At 50.0% G+C, this 24517-nt stretch overlaps 11 protein-coding genes across 11 annotated transcripts; 5 read left to right on the forward strand and 6 right to left on the reverse strand.

Annotated features, from left to right (window-relative positions):
- Positions 1–775: 775 nt before the first annotated feature.
- Positions 776–1637, reverse strand: A1O9_05139 (uncharacterized protein; the record flags this gene model as incomplete). Its single annotated transcript, XM_013407424.1, has 3 exons — positions 776–1390; positions 1453–1554; positions 1611–1637. 3 exons carry the CDS (start codon positions 1635–1637, stop codon positions 776–778), a joined length of 744 nt encoding a protein of 247 aa, XP_013262878.1.
- A 1418-nt stretch (positions 1638–3055) lies between these two features.
- A1O9_05140 (uncharacterized protein) lies at positions 3056–4251 on the forward strand (the record flags this gene model as incomplete). Its single annotated transcript, XM_013407425.1, has 2 exons — positions 3056–3257; positions 3347–4251. 2 exons carry the CDS (start codon positions 3056–3058, stop codon positions 4249–4251), a joined length of 1107 nt encoding a protein of 368 aa, XP_013262879.1.
- A 645-nt stretch (positions 4252–4896) lies between these two features.
- A1O9_05141 (uncharacterized protein) lies at positions 4897–7284 on the forward strand (the record flags this gene model as incomplete). The annotated part of the gene is made up of 1 exon (XM_013407426.1): positions 4897–7284. The coding sequence occupies one exon, from the start codon at positions 4897–4899 to the stop codon at positions 7282–7284; it is 2388 nt and encodes a 795-aa protein (XP_013262880.1).
- Positions 7285–7556: 272 nt separating this feature from the next.
- Positions 7557–9744, forward strand: A1O9_05142 (uncharacterized protein; the record flags this gene model as incomplete). The annotated part of the gene is made up of 2 exons (XM_013407427.1): positions 7557–8742; positions 8798–9744. The coding sequence occupies 2 exons, from the start codon at positions 7557–7559 to the stop codon at positions 9742–9744; spliced, it is 2133 nt and encodes a 710-aa protein (XP_013262881.1).
- Positions 9745–10459: 715 nt separating this feature from the next.
- Positions 10460–12248, reverse strand: A1O9_05143 (protein disulfide-isomerase A1; the record flags this gene model as incomplete). The annotated part of the gene is made up of 4 exons (XM_013407428.1): positions 10460–10913; positions 10972–11408; positions 11468–11846; positions 11899–12248. The coding sequence occupies 4 exons, from the start codon at positions 12246–12248 to the stop codon at positions 10460–10462; spliced, it is 1620 nt and encodes a 539-aa protein (XP_013262882.1).
- A 1115-nt stretch (positions 12249–13363) lies between these two features.
- A1O9_05144 (uncharacterized protein) lies at positions 13364–13725 on the reverse strand (the record flags this gene model as incomplete). Its single annotated transcript, XM_013407429.1, has 2 exons — positions 13364–13518; positions 13572–13725. The coding sequence occupies 2 exons, from the start codon at positions 13723–13725 to the stop codon at positions 13364–13366; spliced, it is 309 nt and encodes a 102-aa protein (XP_013262883.1).
- Positions 13726–14227: 502 nt separating this feature from the next.
- Positions 14228–15853, forward strand: A1O9_05145 (uncharacterized protein; the record flags this gene model as incomplete). Its single annotated transcript, XM_013407430.1, has 1 exon — positions 14228–15853. The coding sequence occupies one exon, from the start codon at positions 14228–14230 to the stop codon at positions 15851–15853; it is 1626 nt and encodes a 541-aa protein (XP_013262884.1).
- A 1387-nt stretch (positions 15854–17240) lies between these two features.
- Positions 17241–18065, reverse strand: A1O9_05146 (cytochrome P450 oxidoreductase; the record flags this gene model as incomplete). The annotated part of the gene is made up of 1 exon (XM_013407431.1): positions 17241–18065. One exon carries the CDS (start codon positions 18063–18065, stop codon positions 17241–17243), a length of 825 nt encoding a protein of 274 aa, XP_013262885.1.
- Positions 18066–18101: 36 nt separating this feature from the next.
- On the reverse strand, positions 18102–18822 carry A1O9_05147 (cytochrome P450 oxidoreductase; the record flags this gene model as incomplete). Its single annotated transcript, XM_013407432.1, has 3 exons — positions 18102–18476; positions 18529–18552; positions 18607–18822. The coding sequence occupies 3 exons, from the start codon at positions 18820–18822 to the stop codon at positions 18102–18104; spliced, it is 615 nt and encodes a 204-aa protein (XP_013262886.1).
- Positions 18823–19337: 515 nt separating this feature from the next.
- Positions 19338–21333, forward strand: A1O9_05148 (uncharacterized protein; the record flags this gene model as incomplete). Its single annotated transcript, XM_013407433.1, has 3 exons — positions 19338–20323; positions 20373–20656; positions 20705–21333. The coding sequence occupies 3 exons, from the start codon at positions 19338–19340 to the stop codon at positions 21331–21333; spliced, it is 1899 nt and encodes a 632-aa protein (XP_013262887.1).
- A 788-nt stretch (positions 21334–22121) lies between these two features.
- A1O9_05149 (uncharacterized protein) lies at positions 22122–24293 on the reverse strand (the record flags this gene model as incomplete). The annotated part of the gene is made up of 9 exons (XM_013407434.1): positions 22122–22358; positions 22424–22674; positions 22729–22767; positions 22825–22896; positions 22949–23045; positions 23098–23285; positions 23336–23434; positions 23491–23511; positions 23570–24293. The coding sequence occupies 9 exons, from the start codon at positions 24291–24293 to the stop codon at positions 22122–22124; spliced, it is 1728 nt and encodes a 575-aa protein (XP_013262888.1).
- Positions 24294–24517: the final 224 nt, after the last annotated feature.

Below are 24517 nucleotides of genomic sequence, written 5' to 3' on the forward strand. Positions count from 1 at the left end.
GTCTGCGCCTGGGCCTGGGCCTGGGTCTGCAGGGTTTCTGACTGGTATTGTTTTCAAAGGCAATCAACCAGTCGTTGTGATTTGACTTGGACAATCCGAGAAGACTCAGACCTTACCAGACGGTCATTCATTCATATATACACTTTTCCCGGTGACTCAGTGAGTCGTGAGAGATCGTCTAAAGCCACGAAAACATGCATTGAATTAAGGCGTCAAGTACGAGAGTCGGCAGCCTGGTTTTAGTAATGGAGGGCGTATACTTTGGTTCGATGTACGAAGTCTTGACCAGTCTCGCAGATCAACCATCAGTGTGGCGAATCAGAGGCTTCAGAGCCTTGTACGCTATCGGAGGCCTTTTGGTCAGTAATCGTGATGTACGGTGCATGCATGCAGCGAGATCTCGACGGCTTCGATAGGGGCATTTTCTGCTCCAGTTTGCGCCCCGCAAGTGTGCTGCAATATTTGTAGTTTAAAGCGAACAGCAATGTGCGACCGTGACCTGTGCTAGAACAGCTTTCAAAGGGTGAAATATTGGCTTTTGGTCCATTGGACATGATGCCGCCTGCGTCAATATCAAGTTTGTCAGATCTGCTTCGTCAGATCTGATGCCAAATGCGCACGTGAATGTGTTTCCGTTGTACGGATCCAGAATCTAATGCATTTCTGTACATCGAGCCCTTTATGACCTCGCGAGCAACTGCCTACTTCTCCAATCAAATACTGATGACAGAGGTTCTTTTTCTCTCTTTTCCCAGGTTTATAATCCGGACATGTTCTATTTTCCTTTGGACACCATCTCCTCCACTTTTTGCCGTGCTTCGGCTGTCGTGTCGTCGGCCCAATTCGCCGCGAATTGAGCGTGCGTCTTTGCTTGCCTCCAGCTCTCCTTCACAAAGCCAGCGATCTGGGCATGAGTCTCGCTCACAACCGGAACCTTCTTCTCATACTCCCAGATCAAATCCGAGGTGTTACGCATCGTAACCGGGATTAAGAACCAGCCAGCCGTGATCCCCACGGCCAGTGGAGTAGCCGCTCTTAGAAAAATCCCTCGATTTCTAGAGACTATCGAACCTGCAAGAGTCGCGACGAGGACGTATATGGTGCCAGGCAGGAGCTGCTCTCCCGTCTCCGGTGCGGGAGCGAGGGATGCAATGGTATTGCTGAAATTGGTCTCCTTGCGGAACGCCCACGTCAGGAAATTATTGGTTGCATTCTCGACGGCCAGAGACTGGTCGAAGGCAAAGAGTCGAGCTCGTTTTACTTGTGCTGTTAACCGGTCGGTGGGTGTAGGAGATGTCGGGTTGGGCTTAGAGACTGGGGAGGTTGAAGATGGTTTCGGAGTGGTGGGCGCTATGGGATAAGAGGAGTATATAGGCTTTTTGTCGGGAAGCTGGCAATGATGTTAGACGGTCTTACCGTAACACGATCTACAAGGGATCTGGCCGGACATACTTCATCTTCATCTTTCAATGGAGCTTCAGCGAAAGCAGTGCGAGTGAGAGGGCTTTGGGTGGCGGCAGCTCCTCCCAGCATCAGAAAAGCGACTCGCGGGGTCTGTATGGGGTGTCAGAGACTCATACTGAAACTAGAAAGGGATTCTCAGTTCTTACGAAGCGCATTGCGCGGGCTGGAGCCATGTTAGGTGGGATAGCAACTCTGGCGAGCTCGAGCTCGTGGTCTGCTATAGCATCTGCAAAACATTCAAAGATTCCCAATGTAGGTTCGCGGCGGTTCGGGCTTGGCATTAGTCATTCCGTTGGGTCGCCGCTTTTAGTCCATCCCTCTCGCAGAAGACGGGGGCCACTTCTGGGTACTGATGTTCACTGGGTCTTAAGAGTTCAATGAGATATATACTAGGTACGTAAGTTCTGGTAGTCTAGTTACCATCTGGGTACAATATATGTAATGGTGGCACAATTTCTAATTCTTTGGGCCTGACGCTATGATCACATGATCATGGTCACGTGCCGAGAGAGGGCTCGCACGTGCTCGTGGATGCTCGTGGCAATGCTGAGGCGTTGAAGAACGAGAAGTACTCCTGCGGGTGATAATTCCAATCAATGATATGCCGGCTATCAAGGAGGTGAATCGGGCGATTCGAGGCCGTCCACTTCAGCCCTTATTTGATCATCCCTTGCAACTCGTATCAATTAAACCACCCGGAGATTCATTTCAATCGCAGGGTAAACGAAGCCATGCACTTCATGTACCGAGAACGCGTGCAACCAACACCTTTCTGTTTGATCAACCCCCTCGTTCATGGCTGTCCCTCTTGAGTTATTCTTCATGTCGTTCATTTCTGATACATTGTTCATCAAACCCTAGTTCTTGATCCTTGAATCGACATATATCGAAGAACTATTGTTGTTATTATGATTGATATCAACAACACGATGCTTAGTCTAGTTCGAGCTTGAGTGTGTCAACAGTCCTGACCAAGTGGTGCATGAAATACGCAGCATTAATCTTGGCTGTTGTTCCCATTCACCATCTTGTCTGGACAGTCTGGGACATCGAGTTTGACCTCTTCCTCGTGCTCTGTCTGCCAACTCTTGCTTTGGGATACTTGATCCCCTATTGTTGGCTTTAACGTCTGCGAGACACAACTCATACCAAGCATTGCAACACAGTCGTGTACACTCGTCCTTGTTCGATGCATCAAGATGGGCCCTGACCAGGCTACACATGAATCCTCTGCCGCGAATTTACCGCTAGCCAATGGTTCGGAAACAACGTTGACAGCACCAAAGGATGCCTGCTAAGACTCAATCCAAAGGCCGTATCGTTATTTTCATGCTCCCCCTCTCTCTTGGACCATTTCTCTCAGCACTTGATATTACAACCATAGCTACTGCCTTGCCCACCATAGCAAGCCACTTCGAGGCGTCTTCGGCAGATTCTGCTTGGGTTGAAGCTCATATCTCATTGCTGCTGCAGCCGCCACGCCTGTTTGGGGCGCATTCAGCAACATCTGGGGCCGCAAACCACTCTTATTACTGGCCAATGTCATTTCATCGCAGGAAGTCTTGTGGCTACCTTAAATCAGAACACCAGAATGCTCATTGGTGGGCGGATCATCCAGGGCATCGGCGGCGGCGGACTTCTGGCCCTTGTCAACATCTGCTTCGCTGATTTGTTCAGTCTCCGTGACAGGCCTAAGAATTATGGAATCTTCGGCATGGTTTGGGCTGTTGCTGGAGGGGTTGGGCCCATTATTAGAGGGGCGTTCACCGAAAAGCTGATCTGGAGATGGTGTTGTAAGTATCTGATAGCCTTTACGCTTCTTAACCCTTCAGCAGCGGCTAGTTTCGGTTACCAGGAAAGGGTATACTGACTTGAACCTCAGTCTACGTCAATCTCCCGCTGGACGGCGTGTCCCTGATACTGCTGGCCTGTTTACTCAAATTGGATACTCCGAAAACCAAGCTCTGGGACGGCATGAAAGCCATCGATTGGTTAGATCTGGCTCTAATCATTGGTGCGGTGATCATGTTCCTCCTTGGGATTGAATCTGGAGGCAATTCCTACCCTTGGAATTCCGCCTATACGCTGTGCTGGATCACTTTCGGAGTGCTTGCCTTCGTGCTTTTCCTCCCGAATGAGGCTGAACTAGCAAAATATCCGACTATTTCTCTTGGTCTATTTAAGATACAATCGAACCTTGGAGCATACGGCGTAATCCTCATTAACGGAATCGTGTTTATCTCAGCCAGTTATTACCTCCCGCTCTATTTTCAGACTGTACTAGGTACATCCTCTTTGATGAGTGGTGTTTATTTACTCCCGTTCGTCCTCAGCCTCTCACTGGCTACAATAATCGGTGGTGGACTTATCAAAAAGATTGGGCGATTTAGAGAGCCAATCTGGTTGAGTGTCACATTAGTGACTTTGGGTTATGGCCTGTTGATTAAACTTGGCTCGGCCAAAAGCTGGCCAAGGATTATCATATATCAGATGATAGTCGGCTTCGGGAGTGGCCTCAACATCCAGAGCCCGCTTATTACATTACAAAATCATACGAAGCGACACGACGTTGCCATCGCCACTTCCACCTATGGATTTATCCGGACGCTGACCACAGGGTTTCCATTGTCATCGGTGGGACTATTTCACAAAGTGAGCTTCTTAAGAAGAGAAGTACACTGGAGCAGAGTCTTGAGCCTGAGCTCGTGGCTCAAATACTGGGCTCTGGGTTCGGAACCAATGTCTATTTTATTCAACAGCTGCTGTCGAGCCAATGAGCAGCTGTAAACATTGCTTATACTGAAAGTTTCCGAATTATGTGGATTTTCTATACTGCTTTATCGGTTGTGGCTATCTTACCTAGTTTGCTCGTCGTGCGGGTCGTCCTGAGCAACGACCACGAGGCCGTGAAAACGGGGGTAGAGGAGCAAGAAGGAATTAGGCAAGAAGAGCTGAGAGAAAAGGAGAGGGAAAAAAAGCAAGGGTGCTCCAAGGAGCGAAGAAATGAATATTTAGACCTCTTATTTGGAATGCGTGTGAACAGATTTGATCGATATAATAAGCTCGTTGCTCTCGCTGGGCTCATTCCATTCCTTGTCGTTTCGCCTTGTCCTCCTTGCTTAATCATGAGTAACGCAATGGGTGCAATACTGCACTGCTTGTACTAGTCGTACTATAGAGTACTCCTGATGTAGTGTAAATGATGCATCCGGTCAGTTGCATTGCCGCAATTGCCGGATTTGGGAAAGGCTTTTTCACGTGTTCGCGTATGCACATCTCCGTCATTGCTTGTCCAGGGTCAATGTAGAAGCGCAGACGCAAACTCGTGCAAATTCCACGCAGGGAACATCGTTGCCCTCGTACAAGTACCACCCTTTTCGACGTGGTCTTTGTTCCCGGCGTCGTTGCTGTGTCTGATTCCTTCCTTGCATCATGCACAAGGTCCTACGAAGGACACCATGGACATGTGCCAAATGTCTGCGCGCCGCAAAAAGGCGCAGTTTGACATCCGCAGCGTCTGCCACAGCATCGACTCACGATAACAGCTTCGAGAGCGCATACCTCCAGACCTCTCCGTCGCGAAGTAGCAATAACACTCTATTACGAGAATTGTTCAACAACAAGGCCGTGACCTCCCCTTTGGCACGCAACACCTCGGGCTTGATTGGAAATTATCACTTGACAAGTCCCAAGGGCTTCCAGAAATTCGCAGAGGTGTCGGTGGCACAATGCAAGAGGCTGGTGGAAAGAACGCTGGCTGCATCTACACTTGACGAGTACAAAGCTATCCCACGAGACCTTGATAGACTTAGCGACTTGCTCTGCCGGGTCATTGACTTGTCCGATTTCATACGCACGATTCACCCCAATGAAGATGTAGTGGCGGCTGCCACTGCTTCGTATTCACTAATGCTTCAATACATGAATGAGTTAAATACTACAACTGGGCTCAACCAGCAGTTGAGGATTGCTATGGATACACCAGAGGTCTGCGAACAATGGAACGCAGAAGAGAAAATGGTGGCCCAGCTTCTCTTCAAAGACTTTGCCAAATCAGGAATCGATCTTCCAGGCAAGCAGAGGAAAGAATTCGTCTCTCTGTCGAACGAGATTGCCCAGGTAGGCACAGATTTCGTCAACCAGATGGACCATGCAAAGCAACATGTGGTGTTTTCCGGCCAGCAATTGGCCGGTGTCGATCCGACTATGCTCCAAGGCCTAAGGTCTTGGGATAGGCTGTCGATACCCGTCTACAGCCACCCGTCCAAAGTCATCATGAGCTCCGCTAGCGATCCTGTCACAAGAAAGGAGATGTACATGGCTGAACGAACCGCTTCAAAACGGACGGTCGCACGGTTGGAGCAACTTCTCCTTCTTCGAGCCCAGCTAGCTCAGGTGACTGGTCATACGAGCTATGCGCAGATGACACTTGGTGATAAAATGTCAAAATCTCCCGAAGCTGTCATCAACTTTTTGGAGTCCTTGAACAAGAGCAACAAGCCTCAAGTCCAGGCAGAGCTCAAGGCCCTACTAGACCTCAAACGAGGAACACAAGCAAATGGGGAAACATTTGATCCTTGGGACCATCCATATCTGTTAAAAAGACTCACGCAACTAGAAGCCCAAAATGGCCCTCGAACCTCGAGATCTCGCCTGCATGACAGTGCCAAATCATTCTTCGCACTTGGTCATGTTATGCAAGGACTTTCAGGGCTTTTCGAGTCACTCTATGGCGTTCGATTGGTCCCAAAGGAGACTGCGCAGGGCGAAGTGTGGCATCCGGAAGTGAGACGGCTTGACGTTTATACGGACAAGGAGGAGCATATCGCAACCATGTACTGTGATCTATTCTCACGACCATCCAAACTGCCTAATCCGGCCCATTTTACATTGTTGTGCTCGAGGGAGATCTCCGACGAGGAAATCCGTGAATGTCAAGAACAAGACCAACCGTTGAACAATGGTATGCCGACCTTGCTCGGTGCAAACCCAATATCCGGCAACACAGCCCACCACCAGATCCCTATTATTGCGTTGGTATGTGGATTCCCAGATCCTAGCGGTTCTACCGGCCCATCCCTATTATCATTACACAGTGTGACCACTTTGTTCCACGAGATGGGCCATGCCATCCATAGTATTCTCGGTCGAACATCCCTACAAGGCATATCTGGAACAAGATGTGCAACAGATTTTGCAGAACTTCCATCTGTGCTTATGGAATACTTTGCAACAGATCCAACTGTGCTCAAGTCGTTTGCTCGCCATTGGAAGACCGATGCGGTGATACCGGATGAGATGCTTGAAACTCTTGCTGCGGAGAGATACCGACAAGCGGCTAAGACCGGTGGCTGGAATAACGAGGCTCAAATCCTTATGGCGCTCCTTGATCAGGTCTATCATTCTGACGGACCGGTCCAAGCTATCTCAAGTGGACGATACAACTCTACAGCCGTCTACCACGATGTGTGGAATAGGTTTGGTAGTGTCCCAGAGCCCCCTCAAACCGCCTGGCAAGGTTTTTTTGGTCATTTATATGGCTATGGAGCCAGCTACTACTCGTATCTGTTTGACCGAGCAATTGCACGGCAGGTCTGGAGGGCGGTTTTTCGTGATGGTGAGGATGCCGGCGCTGTTGATAGAGCGGCAGGAGAGCGATTCAAAGAGGAAGTGTTACGATGGGGAGGTGGAAGAGATCCGTGGTTGTGCCTTGAAGGACTCCTGGGAGAAGGTAGGGGCGTGCTTGCAGAGGGAGGGGAGGCCGCCATGTTAGAAGTTGGCAAGTGGGGCGTTGGAGCGTCGAGCGAAGGGTCGATGTGATATGAAGCACGCGCCCTTGTAAAAGATCAATCCCTCGAATAAGAGTAATGAGTGTAATTAATCCAGACAATCGCCCCGGCAGCCTTTGTCTGGCTCACGTGCTCTGGCAAGGCTGAGGCTTGGCATCTTGGCAGTGGAAAATCTCACATCCGCCGCACCGCCGCCACGTTGAACCTGACATGACACATCTGCGGTTCGATCTCTCTTTTGAGTCATTTCCGAACCACCCCCCACATATATCATTTTGGCCCATCTTCTACGCATTCACATCGATGCAAGTCGTCTGGGAGGCAGATACTGCGGCCTTTGCAAGTCGAAAGAGAGCAGCCCGTGCCTGTCAAAAATGTCGCAGCGCCAAGAAACGCTGCCACCACACGTTCCAGAGGGACCCAGATCAGCAAGCTGATACGGATGGACTGGACAGGGTGCTGCCCAACCTGACGCACAAAGAGCCCATTCGTTTCGTCGGTGATCTCAATCCGGAATCAATATTGACAGATCTATCTAGCAGACTTGAAGGCGGGAAGCGTATCAGTCGAGTCGGCACGTGGGTGGAACAATCCCGTCATTTGCAGGATCATCTCCCTCAGGAGGACCTTGGCCCAGTCTTGAAACACGGCGATAAAACTCCAGTCAATGTCGAGAAATATGGCAAGACTGAAGGTGGTCGGAGAACCTTGACTGGTCATCAGCGTAATTACCTGCAGGCTGTTGGCGCATTCCGTGTTCTGCCCAAAGCTACTCAGGATGCACTCTTTACCACCTACATTGCCTGTTTCGATGGCATCCTCCCGGTGTTTGACGGGGGTAAACTTCTTCGAGAGTATACCGAAGGAAGATGTTCCATATTCCTGCTTCAGGCCATTGCTTTGGTGACATGCAAGACCGAGGAAGCAGCACCGTATCTCAGATTGTACGAGGATGGCCCTTTACTCGACCGAATACCCTTCGCGAGAAGTCTGCACACCGGCCTGGATGCTGCTATGAAGGCAGATTTGGAGCCAGACCGGGTCACAAAAATCCAGATCCTGACTTTGATGCATCTGCACAACGACGGACCGGGTGGCATCGAAGAGTCGTCGTTGCATCTCTCACAAGCAATCCATGACGCATGGTCCGCCGGCCTACACATCCACACACCAGGGCGAACAACGGTAGATCCGTCCAGCATGCTGTGGTGGACCATCTGGACGCTCGACAAACTAAACGCATGCGTCGGCGGGCGGCCGATCATGATCGCAAATCGAGACATTGATATCGCACGCCCGCCGCTCAGCGACGACCCCAAAAACCAAATTATCTGTGCCTGGCTACGACTTGGCGACCTACTCGATGAGGTGATTGAGTTCTATAGACCGACGGCGGATCTTAACTCAACAGGCTGGGAAACAGAATTTCCATCCTACAAAGCGCTGTTAGACGGTATCGAGCTCTCGAATTTCTCGAACTCGGAGCAAAGTAAACCCCCCCTAATTCCACCTCTACCGCAGACAACCAGCTGATTTCATGACAGGCATTCTCGAAATATGTTACAACGTGATTGCCATCCTCAGCTGTCGTATCGGCGGCCCCACGACCGCCTCGTACGCTCGGCGGATATCAGCCTCCGACCGTATTCAGCAGCTCGTCTCCAACGGCCGACACGCAAACATGTCACCACTCCCACTCGTCCCATACGCCGTCGGCCTGTCTTTGACAGTAGCTTACCGCGGCCTGCGAGATAAGCATCTTGATGGGGAACGGGCAACCGCAGATCTTGCAACGAGGTGTGAAACCCTCGAGAAGCTCAGCACGTATTGGTGGACGGCGGATGCGATGGCTCGACTAGGCCGCAAAGCGTTGAAAAGCCTGCAGCAGCCTGGTGTACAGAAGCTCGCTGTGACCGGCATCGCGGGCGAGATGGAGGCCGAGGTCACCGTGTGCAAGTTCGGTCCGTTTGAGCCCAGAGCCAATCCCGCTGCCGCGCCGCCACTGACGAGGATGTCGGAGGTCAATGGGAATGCGTTGCGGCTTTTGTCGGACGCGGCGGCGACGCATTCAAATACCGTTCCCGGTAATGCGCTACAACATATCACACCCGCCTCGATGACGCTTTCGATGCCCGACAGCAGCACCCGTAACGGTGAGACTCAGACTCAGACTCCGGCGACGACGAACACCGCGCCAACAGTGACAGCCACGACAGCGACACTCCCACCGACGCCGAACCACCTGTTCGGCACGACTGAAGCCGGCGGGTCCATGGACATCGGCGGCGTCGGTCTGTACGATCACTTCAACGACCTCGATAACCTGTTCGACGGCTTCTTCGACCTCAGCATGCCGACTATCTTCCAGGACCCGCTGTTCGACGGCGAGGCATTCGTCAATGCGAACATGGACTTCTCGACCGGTGGCTTGGTGGATGATGGCGGGCAGATATATCCTGATATGGGGTTAAATGGCGGGCGTGAGTATTAGTTCGCCGCGTTGATTGATGCAAGGTGCGAACGATGGATGCAGAGCAAGGAGGGTTGACAGGACATCGTAATCAGTATCGCGTGGGGCATGAGACGGATGATAGGAGAAACGAGAGTTTGGACTACGCTTCAGGCTCTTGGTATGGTCCGTTTGTGATCAATAAACACTACGCTGCACAAACGCTTCTACTGACCAACAGAGAATGGTGCAAGTACTCTTAACTTTCATAGCAGCTTTAACGACAATTATGATACTGTGCACGAGCAGCCACTACTCGTACATCTTCCATCTTCTGCATGCACGTGAGTCACTTGTGGTCCGTTGAGTACACCTGCTCCTATTCTTATTAGTACAGGGTAAAGAACCCAAAATAGTAGTAGGCTTCAACTAAACAGTTTTGTCATTTCAGAATCTGGCTTCATCTCATCAGTTTGGCTAAGCTTGCCCCTGTCATTCGTATCGTCTGCATTGACCTTCAGACAACATACATTTTTAACATCCACTGTTGCCCCGATGCACTGCTCACGCAGCCATTCCTGCCAGCCTCGGATCACCCATAAAGGTACCCGACTAACTTAGGTAGCGTAGCGACCCATCAAAGCGGGCCGTCTCATATTCGAGCGGTTAAACTAGAGAACCGCATGAACTCCATGAATAGGACACATTGCAGACACACAAATTCAGTAAAAGTGATGGCATTGCAGCTCAAGGTAGTTTACAACTCATCATGCTCCTGGACACCGGCATCGTCATCGGCGACAAAAGTCGACGCCGCATCCGCAGCACCACTGACAGCGCTCTTGACCGCATCAACCACGCCCTCACCGTCAGTTGTGGCTGCCGGTGCAGCCTTGGCGAGAGTCTCCTGATCAGCAGCAGCCGACGCGTCCTCCATCACAACATCCTCGGCGTCGGCTTGAGCAGCGAGGCCGTCAGCGGCGTGCTTGCCGTTGTCCTTGATGAAAGCGGCGAGGTCCTCCAACGTGCGGGAGCCGGAGTATTCGACTGGAGAGTCTTTGGCGCCGGCAGGGTAGAGTTTGATGGTTGGGAAGCCGGAGATCTCGTCAGGCACGTCGTTCAGGGTGGCATCAACCTTGGCGACTGTTACCTTGGAGGAGAGGTCGGAGGAGGTGTAGAGTTCGGCGAGCTTTTCGTAGATAGGGGCGAGCCTAGGGTATTTTGTTAGTGACGATTGAAATAGAGTATATCCGAGGGGAAAATCCTTACGATTTGCAGTGTCCACACCAAGGAGCGTAAAACTCGATGAGCACGTCCTTGGAATCATCAAGAACAATATCCTTGTAGGAGTTGGCCACTACAACGGTGACGGGGCCTTCCTGCTTCTCTGGGATCGGCTCAGACTTGATGCTGGGCTCCAGCTTTCCATCAACAAAGCTCTGGACGAATGCTCCAATGGTCTTCTCGGTCAAGGCGTCTCCCTCGAATGGGTACTTCTCGTTCTTGACCGTCTCTTGGATGGCGAATGAAGGGAACTTGTCGGTTGGAAGGTTTAAGTTACCAGCATGTGCACCGAATGCCTTGGCGTCGATAACGGCGAAATTGATGACGCCCTTGTGCTTCTCAGCTACGGACTTGAGGGTCTCGGCGAGCGAGGCACGTTCCTCAGCAGTCTCGGAGAAAATGTAGGCGAGGGGAATTCCGGCCTGCGAGTTTGAGATTGTCAGCGAGAGAACAAGCAATGAAAAGGAAGAGCTGCACGTACACCAATGTATCCAGCATAAGTCTCGGGGCCGACCTCGCCGATCAGAGGAGTTGCTGCGGCCTTGATGAATTTGGTGATAGCCTCATCGTCGAAGGCTGAATCGAAGACATTCTTGCCCTCATCGAAGTCCTTGTAGAGCACAATTGAAGGCTGCTTGGCACCCTCGGTTTTGGCCAAGGCAGCATCATTCGTGGCACCAAAGATGTAGTCGTCTCTTAGTGTGTCTGCGAGGGTAGTGTATGTCTGGTTGGAGGCTTTGTCATCGGCTGCGATGTAGGCCACCACGACAACTTTGTCGGTGGTCTTGAACTCTTCCAGAGTTTCGGAAGTGAGGAGAGAGACCGCGGGCAATCCCTGCTTGGTCATGTAGGAGACGATACTGGGGAAGGTCAGTATTCTGGGGATTTGTCAGGTCGTCGGAGCAAACTTACGCAGGAGCTTTCCGAGCTCCGCTGTAGGGCTTGATGTTATCAAGGCCACGGAAGACCTTGACGGTCGGGTAGCCCTCCACACCATACTCTTTGCAGAGATCACCCTCAACTGTGCAGTCAACCTTGACCAGAGCGATATTCTTCTCCTTGAGGGTCGTTGCAGCCTCCTCGTACTCGGGGGCCAGGGCTTTGCAATGCCCGCACCAGGGAGCAAAGAACTCTGCTAGTACTAGGTCGTTTTCCGAGATGAATTGTTTGAAGTTGTCTGTCTTGAGGTCGTGGACGTCGCTTGCGGCAGCGAAGCCAGCCAGGGCAATGCTGGCCGCGGCCAGCGATTTGAAAGATCGCATTTCTGAAGACGGCGAAGGATCAACCCAACTGCTGGACGGAGAGAAAAGGGAAAGGAAATGACTTGGAAAAGGGAAGTAGTAAATGTGGAATGGTCAGAGAAGATTGTCGATCAAGGGCTGGATGCGCCTGTGTTGAGAATCGGGTCCGAGTACGGATATATCAACTTATCAAGTCCCCAAGAAGAGAAGAGGTGTCAACTTTCTTGGAGAAGGAGGAGCTTAAAACGGCGAGTCTCTTTTACTTAAGCAGGCTGAGGCAGCCCCTGTTTTGGTTTCAGCATCCATCTCATGGCACATTGGAGAAAGGCGCGCTGGATTCGTCAGAAGGGAGCCCCTATTTTCCCTTGCCGCTTTCACCATTTTTCTTGCTGGCCCGCAACCCCCCAAGGAGTTGACACGGGCAGGGAGTCAGGGACTGCCATGGCCCTTGCGCCTTCAGGTGGTTGCCAGTTTGACGGCATTATTGATACGAAGCGCGCACAGGCGGCATCCAGGAGGTTCATACATACTCGTAGGTACTTACCAACGTACACCCTTTTAACGCGCCGCCAGTCACATGCTTTTGGTGCAATCACGTGACTGCTATTCGCAGCGACGTGCACGTGCACTTCCTTCCACCCTGCCAGGCTGCACTGCTGCACTGCTATCTACAGATCACATGAGCAGTGTCGCAGTGTACATGGCTATGGCCGCAAGAAAAACTACCCAACGAATCTCTGACTTTATCTCTTTGACTGATATTTCGTTATGCTAACTACCTATGTACCATCCTTATGACCATTGCTCTAACGAAAGGCACCTCAACACGACCCACTGCCGCTGCGGTACCCTCCCCATAACATTCTATATCCACTGAGGCTTAGCTCAGATCTATAGTATATTCGCTCCACTTAGCCAATTTGTGCAATGTGTTACGCCCGCTGATGAAACTGCTCGCCATTCATCCACCTGCCTACACCGACATCGTCGACTGAGGGATTCGTAATCCCATCGCCCTCCCAGCTATCCTTGGATCTCATCCACATGCCTTCGCACTCTTCCATTCGGCTCTTCGACCACACCCTGCGAATCCCATTTTGACATCACTATTATAGCGGTGTGCGTGGGGATGGGATTCAGCTGCTAATTGGTTCGTAGCCTCCACTAGGCTTATGTGCAGCACGATTGGAGAAGAGCGCGTAGATGATAATACCGCCGATGGGAAATAGGAAGACCAGCAGACTCCAGAGGAGCTTGTGGGAAACAGGTCTTGTCGATTGAACAACCTCAACTGGGATCATGAGACAAGTTCGCCAAGAGAATGAGTTGACGAGAGTTCCTTACCAAAGACGATGATGTCGAGGATGAAGACAATCAGCCCAATGATTCCACCACCGGTGCCATACTGCCAGCTGTTGGACTGAGCCTTGACTGGGGCGGCCGTTGCCAGAGAGGCAAGTGCCAGCTGCAACATGAGAAAGAGGGTATTTTGAGACATCTTTGATTTCGTGTATTTGTGGAAATGATTCTGGGTCAGCGTTGGCAGGATTGTGTATGTACGCAGTACCTAGGAAGAGATGATGGTGCAAGCGCCAGTGCGGGAGCCTTGATTGATCTTAAGTTTTGTCAAACGCAGGATTGCCCCGTGGACCCCGCGTGATCCTCTGACGTCACAACCAGGTACGCGTGCCGGCACTGCTGGGTACCTTGTGTATCCGCAAGAGGCATGGTGGAAGGCACTCAGGAGCGGCAAGCTTGATAGTTCTTGCCTAGTAAGATTTACTCCTGATATGGAATGGTACCCGTCTTGGCACCGATCTTTTGCACACGAAATGTCAATTTGCCCCAGGAGCTGCCCTTTGCTACCCTACCGATGACCTCATTCGTCAGACACGTCGTACTCCGGAACACCAGAATATCTGGCTCAGCAGCAACGAAAAGCGTCCTTGAGCTGTGGAGTCCAGAGGAGAAGTCAGAAGCTCGCCCCTCTCTCCAGACAAATGGAAGAGCAGCAGCCAACTGTGGCAGTTATCGGTCTTGGTTCTCAAGGTTTAGTCACCCTCAAGAACCTCCTCGAGGAAGGATTCGTAGCTTCTGGCTTTGACAAACGCAGCTACGTCGGAGGCGTCTGGCACTATTCCACGGATTACCACGTATCCGCCCTACAGTCGACTGTAGTCAACGTTTCGCGCGAGAGGGCATGTTTCACAGACTTCGCATTTCCAGAGAAAACAAGCTCATACCCAAGTGCTCGCGAAGTCGATCAGTATCTAAATGACTATTGCAACCATTTCGGCCTTCGCAAGCATATTCGTCTGTCAACCGAGGTGAAATCTATTGAGCGAGACGAGGTCCACAACAAATGGCGCCTGTCCATTTCCGCCAGTGGCCAGGCCTCAGAGACCCTTGAATTTGACAAGATTGTCCTTGCCACAGGACCTCATGTCAGCCCAGTACAGCCAACCCTTGCCGGAAGATCACATTTCTCGGGCACTGTCATCCATTCAATCGCATTCAAGCATCCTCCCAGCTTTCAAGGCAAACGTGTCATGGTTGTAGGCATGTCTAACTCGGCTGCAGATACGGCAACCTCCCTAGTCGGCATTGCGGAAGAGATCTTCCTCTCACATCGTCACGGCAGCGTGGTCTTACCTCGTTATCTGAGAGACGGCACCTCACTCGACCACAATTTATCATACCGGCAGTCTAACATAAAAGACACGCTTGATGTTATTGCACCGAAGCTGGGTGCTAAATTTATTGCCAGCATCACTGGTAGAATTTCCCGCGAGAACTTTGGACAGTTCGACCCTGAGTGGAACCTCAATACCCCTCCCTCTCTTCTCCATCAAGCTCCAACGGTCAGTGACACACTAATACCGGCGCTCAGGAATGGTAGCATAATCAGTACCGCGGCTCCTTCGCACATCACGGGTCCCAATGCGGTCCAACTAGAAGATGGCAAAATTGTTTACGTGGATGCCATTATTTACTGCACAGGTTACGAAGTGGACTATTCCATACTCGGCCGTTACGATCCAACCCTGACCAATCCCACTGTTTCTGAAGCTCGCAATAAGGCGACACCAAGACTGTATCAAAATGTCTTTTCGCTGACATATCCAGAGAGCCTTGCATTTGTTGGCATTGCAATCGCCTTCTCCCCTGCATTTATGATTAGTGACCTGACAAGTATGGCAATAGCTCAAATATGGTCAACCGCCCCTCATACCCCGGCCCTTCCAGCACGGAGAGCCATGGAGCAATGGTATGAAGGCCACCTTGTTTGGGCCGACTATCTGCGTTCCCTGAGCCCGCATAGGAAGTTTGTCCCCCTCATGGTAAAGAATGGTCCCTGGCTTAAATGGGTTGAACATGCTGCTGGTACTCGACTTGAGGAGAATTTGAGCTATACAAGCCTTCAAGCTTGGAGATTCTGGTGGAACGACAAAAAGTTCTGTGCCATCCTTACAGATGGGATTTGGTCTCCACACATGTATCGCCTCTTCGAAAGTGGTCAAAGGAAGAAATGGGAAAACGCCAGAGCTGCCATCGAGGCAGTCAACACCAATATCCAAGAGCGGATTAGAACGATGAAGGAAAGCCATGACGGATCCGCAATATGAGGCACCAAATCAGACGAGCACATTCCTGTTTTTTCTGCGTAGAAGGCAGTCCGTCAAGTTCTATGTTTACAGCACAAAACAGCGATGCCACTCACCCCATGGGCCAGTTGAGGCCATTCGTCACGGGCTGTACGATTTAGCTTCAAAGATATCATTGAAATGGTCACTTTATTTTCTTGACATTTCTTCGGGGTGCTGAAACAGTGGATTTGAGATATGGAGAAGCCGAAAACCCGAGACTTCTGATACCACTGCATACTATCATAATTACTCCTCGAGAATGCATCTGTACCCTGTTCTGCAGCAACCGGCTCCTGGGAATCTGATTGCTGGCCCTTCCAAAGAACACTCGTTGCTGAACCGGCGTTCCAGGAACTGATGATACTCTCAGGACTATCGCACTACATACTCGATTAACGTCTTGCTTTGAACAATGTCGAGCAAATGTCATGCCTTTGGATACTCTAGAGTAGCCACCTTGCCTCAAGAGCTTCCACCTTTTCTGCCAGCCTCGACAGGATCAGCTTTTCCATGAGCAAATCCAGTACTGGCGGTTGCGTCACCAGTATCACCGCTTCCACCACTAGCCAGTCCGCCTTTTCTACCAGCCTCGACGGGATCAACCTTGCCATGAGCAAAATCCCCTGTGTTGCTATCGCCAGTGCTGGTCGTGCCTTCGGTAGTCCCGCTTCCACCACTGGCAATTCCACCCTTTCTGCCAGCCTCGCTTGGATCAACTTTGCCATGGGCAAATTCGCCAGGAGCGCTACCTACACCAGAAGACATTGTTTTGTATTGATTATGAAGCGTTGGTCAAATCTAGCGAATATGAGCATGTAAACCTATCTTCAAGATGTCCTTGTACTTACGTAATTATAAGTGTTGTGGAAGAGACTTCAGAGGGCCTGTCTTGTCACTGAACAGGATAGATTCAGGCAAAAGAGTCGAATGAAACGAGAAACCAAAACATTATGTGCTATTTCCAAGATGCTGTTTCCCCTCTCCCTACGCAATTCTTGACGTCAGTCTTTGTCAAGAGTTGGAAGTTTTCCCGGGATTCGTCGATTCCAGGATTGAAAAACCGTGGCTCTGATGTACCCCTGTCCTCAAGCAATCCTGCTGCCTAACTGCAGCTCTAGAAAGTGGTCATCAGCAGCTTACTAGACGACACTCCCCCGGTTCATAGAGCTGTCATTCGTCTCGCAGCCTTGTCTAGCTTGGACCTTCGGCACATCGACAAAGTTGAATGACAAGCGAAAAGCCTTGGCAAAATGCATTTTTCTCATTGTCTCGTAGCGTTAAACAGTACTTTATGTGAGGGTAAATCTTGGAATGTCTTTATGGATAGAAAATATTCTTGGAGGCAAGTGTCCAATGCCATGACTGATCACTCGCTGATCGCATTAGGAATTTTTGCCCATTGCTTCGTTTGCCGATCGAGGAATTCGTGTTCTGCTTGATGCCATTCTTGGGTTATGAGATCACTTCTTTCTTGTGATCTAACAGTGATCTTTGCCCGGAACTTTTCTGGCATACAAACAAAACCTTGTGTCAGTTTCTCGGGGTCAGGCATGTCGGGTGACCCAACGTTATTTAGCGCTGGCGTGATACTAAAAGACCACAGGATGCGCGATATGCCTAGAAACAGACTCCGCTCGGCAACATGAATACCTGGGCATATACGTCGCCCAGCACCAAATGTGAATTGGTCCCTCATCGACACATCCGGGTCGACCGCCGAGTCATAAAGACTCTTCGTGTTGCTTTCAAATCGCTGGGGATCATATTTACGGGGATCTGTATATCGAGATGGGTCCATGTTAATTGACCAGACATTGTTCATCACTGCAGCTCCCTTTGGTATAACATAGCCCATATAGATATCGTCTTGATTGGCTGCGTGGGGTACAGCACCGAGAATCGTCGTTGGCATCCAACGGAGTGTCTCTTTCACACAACAACGAGTGAAAGGTAAATCATCTACATCCTCCATTGTGGGAAGTCGTTGAGATCCAACAACCCGCTCGATTTCTTCCTGCGCCCGCTTCTGGACATCAGGGTAGAGAATCATAGCTTGAATGAAGGCATATAGAGTACTGGAAGTCGTATCTGAGCCAGCCTCGAGCAAGGTTCCGGAGATATAGCATGCTTCGTCGTCGGTAAACCCGTCTTTCTTTTGTGCCTCCGCTACTCCAACGCAAAAGCAGGGCATAATGGTGCCAGCTTCTATGGACTTTTTGGCGTTGAGCTAGTGAGAGAGATAAAGTGCTTTCTCTTGTTGGTGGAGGACCTTCGCTTTCTTTTTCGTGGGAAACATGAACTCTGGAAGTCGCCTCAGAATGGGGAAGTAGTCCAAAATGGCCGCCGTCCCTTGTTGATTGAGAACCGCAAACTCAGAGAGGCCGGCAAAATGTTGTTTCATCTTTTCATCCTCATAGGTCGGTGATCTCCAACCAAACACCATAGTTGTTGTGAGTGCATTCGAATAGCGGCGTATGTGATGCAAGAAGTTATCTGGCTCTTGGAGGAATTGATATAGCATCTGTTTATTCTCCAGCATCTGGTATGGAACATATGATCGGGCCGTGGAGATATTCAAAATTTTGTGCATCATTTTCCGTATCTGCATAGAGTTTTAGATATGGCTACTGGTCTGAAGGGAGATCTCAACACACTGCGCGCCATTGGGTTCCATAACCCTGTCCTCTCATATTAGCTAACTGCACACCAGGAAATGCGTCAAACAGGCTTACCATCATCAAAAACCTCAGGTCTCCACTTGCCAAAGTCTGGCCGATATACAACTCAGGTCTATCCGAGTAAACTGCACTTTTCTTGTCTAATAAATCCTTGATAGCTTGATCACCAGAGAGAACAATCATGGTCTTTGTTCCCAGCATCAAACTGTAGACGGGGCCATATTTGCGGGCCCATTTCTCAAATTGAAGGTGTGCGTCTTTTTGAGGCATCTGTTTTCCGTCAGAACAACCTAGATAGCAAATTCCAATCGTAATTCACTTGATGTAAGTTACCGATTACTGGTAAAGTGGGAGGTCCTGGGGGATATCCTTCGGGCCTCCTTCCCGATGTTAGCACCCATCGTGCCAGAATGACGAGCCCTAACAGTAAGCTATACCAGATCATCTTTGATATTGGATCACGCGGTAGAATAAACCCACGAACTAGAGTCAATTTCCCACACACCCTATCTTATTTAAACGGTCATCCTGGGGAAGCAATTCCGCCGGGCGTTAGACGATTGGCTCTGGATCCCTGAGATAGTGGGACTTATTCTGTGCAACAGGCGGGCCGAAATATTTAACCTGCGGGATCTTCGGGATGATTAAGGTCCGGAGACCTTGGTCCTGTACTTCAGTCCTCAATCCCACCACATCAGAACGAGGAGCTTTTTACACCACTTAATACCCTCTCTCCGTCTTATCGGTATCAACTATCTGCTAGGCCTTCAACACAGTGTAACACCATGGGCAACCGGCGCGAATCAGTACCGAGAGGGACCTCCACCGATCCAACTAACGCGAGTACACAGGAATCCGTCAGCCATCGGAAACGAGCAAGAGCCTGCCTGTCGTGTCGCGCGAACAAGTCACGATGCATCGCGGTCCGCAATGAGGATTCTTGTCACGCCTGTTTGAAAGCTTTCCGACAATGTGTTATGCCAGGCCCGACAAAACCGCGAGTAGGCACAGCACAGCGGGTGGGTAAGCTTGAGAGAAAGATCGAACGCCTGACGAACGCCCTGCTGTCTCAACAACAGCAGCGTCGCGGCTCGATAGATTCAGAGACAGGTGATGATGACCGAAGTGAAGGTGATGTCCGATCCCCGCGCAGGGCGTCTTCGCAGCCCTCAGGTAGTTACGACTCCGCTCGATATTTTCCTTCTGACAGAATTTTCCCTGGTGAGGGACCTCAAACAAGCGCTCCAGTATTTGCATTCAATATTGGAAGTCCCGAGTTCACCTCTGTGAAGCATGTCACTGGCCTTGACATTGTGTCGAAGTCTACGGGAACTACCTTGTTCAATCACTGGAAGGCAAATATTAGTTCACTGTCGCCAGCCGTTGTTCTTGCCACCTCAAGCGACGCAGATACTATACGAGCTCGCAAACCTCTATTGTTCCTCGCGATAGCCACAGTGGCAAGCGCATCAGTCCAGCCCTGCTTGCAATCACCGCTGGTCAAAGTATTAACACGAGACCTAGCAGAACGTATCTTGGTTGTTGGCGAGAAATCTTTGGAGCTCGTACAAGCTATCGTCGCGTATGCGGACAATTTCTTTCCTGCAGACAATGCAAGAGCCTCAGCATTCACAAAATACATCCATTGCGCGCTTTCAATCTGCATATATCTTGGCCTAGATAAAGGGCGTATCGGCGATCATATCAAGGACTATGCTGAAGCACTGGAATGGGAACGAGCCTGGCTAGGCTGTTATTACATCGCTTCTTGGTGAGGCTTCTCAACATAGCTGTGAACTACCTTCATGCTGACCATCAAGTAATGCTGCACTTTTCGGCCACCCACTCCCCGTGGTGACGACTGCGACTCTAGAGGGGCAGAAGAGAATGCTAATCGAGGGGCCGAATGCGACTGACAACGATCGACATATGCTTAGTCTTCTACGTATCCAAGGAATATTGAACGATGTTTCTCGAGTTTTCAAGCTGAATCATGAGACCACACCTATCTCGTTCAATGAAGGCATCTCGCAACTACAGCTCGAGACCTTTCGCCAACGAATTGAAATGATACCGGGAGCGAGGGATAACTCCAAATTTGTTCGTAAGTAGTTCAAATAACTCTGCTCGCAACAATGTTAATTTTGTTTAGGCCTCATCGAATTTCTCATACCTGCAGTGACTATATACACGCATGACGTTGCGGTGCGGAGTTACAATCTCACCTGCATTGGCAGAAAGGCCCAAGACATGTCCCTGAGCCCTGCCCATCTCGAGGCATTATACCTTTGCCTACAAAGCTGCCACGGAGTCCTGTCTATGTACCTATCCTACCCCGTCCAGCTGGCTCGATGTCTCCCAAACCTATATCTAGTCTGGACTGTCTACGCAGCAACCATTTTAATCCGTTTGGGCCACTTCCAGAAAACCGCACTGCAGAGTCCGATCGCTGGAATGCTGGAAACGACAACCGAGCAGTTCTTGGACGCCCTCATTACTCGACTTGGTGAAATATCAGCCGAGGGCTATTGCCTCTCTGCGAGAGAGTTCCACTCGGTCTTCAAGAAGTTGAAGCTTTGGGAGGTCCATCGGAAAGCCCGCCATGGCGAGGAGCACTCAAAAAATGACCTGTTGGTCGCGAACAGTGGTATAAAGTCTGCCCCATCGAAGTCAATGATGTACAATACTCAGAATACTACTACATGGAAAGATGCGCAGCTGCTGCGAGAGATTAAGGAAGTGGGATTTTCACCAACCAACCAATTTGAGACCCAGTTGTAGCAGCCTATATTAGTAAGCCCTAATCGTTCTGCCCAAGACGGAATCACTGCGACCGACATAAGCTCACCATTCGAAGCTCCAGCCAGCGAGGAAGTTAGATGGGAGGATATCACATTTGATTTGGATGAGACTAATGGCTTTGACCTGCAGATGGAGGACCCGGGATGGTTCTCCTATCTTTATGACCATCGCCAAGCTTATCCTGCTTTAGTAAGGCAATAATAAACTCCGCTGCTTCTGTACAGCTGACAGTGATTTGGAGGAGTAGCGTCCGATCTTGGGTTAAAAGACTGGAAAGAAAATGAAAAGTCTTGCTACTAATAGCTGCTTTCGAGTGCTTCTAAATCAAGGTTAGACATTAGATAGACTGTATTGTCCCTCAAATGTTAGTATTGGAACTCTTTTCCTGTACGAGGCAATTGACTATCTACTTCGGGAAAAGAGATAAGTTGAAGAGAAGCATTCGTAAGCACCCGCATTGCAATTCAAGGAGCGAGCCGCGATGATATAACATACTGGGCTTTTGAAGAATCCAGAAATCAATCTTTTCAGTCTATGTGTGCTTCATTTCTTGCACCAAGCCTCCTTGGACTATTATCCTGCGGCATAGCTCTATTTTCTAATATGTCTTTCTAGTAACTTCAAACGGAGTACCATCCATGTCTGCTCGGATCTGGAGAGCTATGAATCGAGAGAACCATCTTGTATGTCCAAGAGTACCAGCTGCGTACCAAAGGCCAGGTTCTGCAGATAATCAGTGAGATATACCTTCAAGGGAATTTGGGGGATCACAAACGGCCAAGTGGTTTAAATGCACCCTTGAGCTCTCCCTCTTCATCAAGGCCCCAGAAGATGCCCCCTCTCGTGGCAACCTCTGGTCCGAATAGCTCTTCCACAGTATCACGAAGATTTCCAGAAAAGCCAGTCGCAAAAACAATGACATCAGCAGAAATGTGGCTTCCATCAGCGAAGAGAAGGCCTGTTTCCGTATATTTCACTGGCAGAGAGTCTGATTTTACTTTGATCTATGATTTTAAGATTAGCTGTCCATAGAAATCCATTGCGGTGGAGCATAACTCGGAATACTCACCAGACCTTCCGAAATTTTCTCCGAAGTGCCAACGTCAATATAGTGTCCGCCTCTTCTCACGGTCAGTTGGTATGTCAGATCACCGTGTCTTTCAACCTTGAACCCGGAGTTCGCGAGATCATCGAAACGCTGCGGCTCTTTAGCGGCGAGATTGTGCAAAAAGTCTTGAAGATAAAGCCGGGAGATGGACCAAGGATTGGAGTAGCTCATTCGATCGGCTTTATCGGTGGGGATGTGAGAGTTATATGTGACTAGTAAAGTTTAATGAAGAAATAATTAGTCGTAAGGACAAGCTGTATACGCACAATCAGAGAATGCTTTGAAATGTTGGACGGGCAGGACATCTGTGGCTTGGAGTTAGCTTATCGATGGCCTTGTTCAGGCATGAATCTAGATCCTACAAGTTTGTCCTCGTTGTACCATTGTAACCGATGAAAGCCCAGCAGTAAACATATCCTGAGCGACATCGTGTGCTATAGAATCTTAGTCAGCACAGCAATTCGGGATAGGGCTTAAAGCAGAGACCTGTGTTCGCAGTCCCAATGACGATGCCCTTCTTTCCTTTCCAATCCATTGCATCTTTGTAGCCTTGAGTGTGAATCACCGTTCCAATAAATTTTTCCTGCTAAAATTGAGTATAAGGGAGGACGTATAAGGCAGACGACATGACTGACGCGATCCTCATATTGAGGGTAGAAGATCTGAGGCCCATACCCCCCTGTGGCCAAGACAACGTGCGAAGATGAGATGCTCACCGGCCGCCCATTGACGCTTAGATCGACTTGGTAAACATTTGAATCCTGGAACCACTGCCCAGATATAATACGTGTTGATAACCAGATATTTTGCGTTAAAATTAGCACTTTGAAGACTCGTCGCATGCTGCATAGCAGGTACCACTGACGATGCCACACTTTTTCACCCATTCTCGAAAACCCCGGGCAAGGTCATTCTTGTCCAGGTACTCTTGATATTCCGAGGCCTGGAAGGTTCGCTCGAATGGTAAGTGAGCTACGTATGTTAGCTCCATGCTAGCTCGCGTATTTTAGGGAAGGACGTGACGTTACCAAACTCCCTTGGGGTGTGTACTGCGCATTAAAGTTAGCTGGAGAGTACGCTATCAGGATGGGAATTTTGGATACTCACGCCGCGTAGACCTGTATCGGGTCGACCAGTTGTCGCCGATTTCTTCCATCTGATCGACCACAAGGTAAGATACTCCAAGAGCCTTGAGTCGTCCGGCTACCGCGAGCCCTGCTTGGCCGGCACCAATGATCACTGCATCAAAGTCTGTGCTCATCTTCTCGCTGTTCAAGTGATGCTGTGGAACGTTTTGGTTCCCGTTTACTTCGTCCCGTCGTGGTGAGTACCTGTCGACGTTGGGATGCCCGCTCAGCTGGTCTATCACAGTCGTCAACATCCATATTTTCCACCCATTCTCACTGTCTGGAACAAGATACAGCGAACCAACACAGGTCCTCGCTGGCTCCCTCTCTGCTAGGAAAGTGAAGTCAACTGTGACCCAAGACGCTCCACCAGGAGTCCTTATCACACGGGCAGACCCTCCCGTTGATGCGAAATCCCTGACATGCTGATCATGGCAGAGCTTCTTCCAGGCTGTTATAATTGAATACCCAGAGAAAAATGTTCTGAATGTCCCTGTCAAGGCCATCGAGTCACGCCAGGTCGCAGTTTTCGCGAAGTCTGATGCATCTAAAGAGGATAGACGATTCACAAAATCCCTTGTAATCTTGTCGAAATCTTGGTCATTGTTGATAGAGCCATGAGGCAAAGCAACGGGTAGACTCTCAAGGACGTAACTATGTAAGGGAGCTTGCGTGCTCGCTCTATTCTGGACATCGGCTAGCATGATGAGTATTAATGCAATTCGTGATACTTTGGACTTCTCATTTCCTTGGCGCCGTTTCGTTCAAAGAAAAGATTCTTGAACAATATAATACTTGTTTCAAGCCTTGATTCTGGTGAAACTTATCGACGGTCCGCACAAAATCGAGATCTCGGTACAACTCTCCGTACTTACGGCCCGGCCTCCCTGCCGGCAGCTGCCCGAGTCTAATATAGTCCTTAATAGCA

This window comes from Exophiala aquamarina (assembly GCF_000709125.1).
Source record: "Exophiala aquamarina CBS 119918 chromosome Unknown aczIA-supercont1.3, whole genome shotgun sequence".
Lineage (NCBI taxonomy): Eukaryota > Fungi > Ascomycota > Eurotiomycetes > Chaetothyriales > Herpotrichiellaceae > Exophiala > Exophiala aquamarina.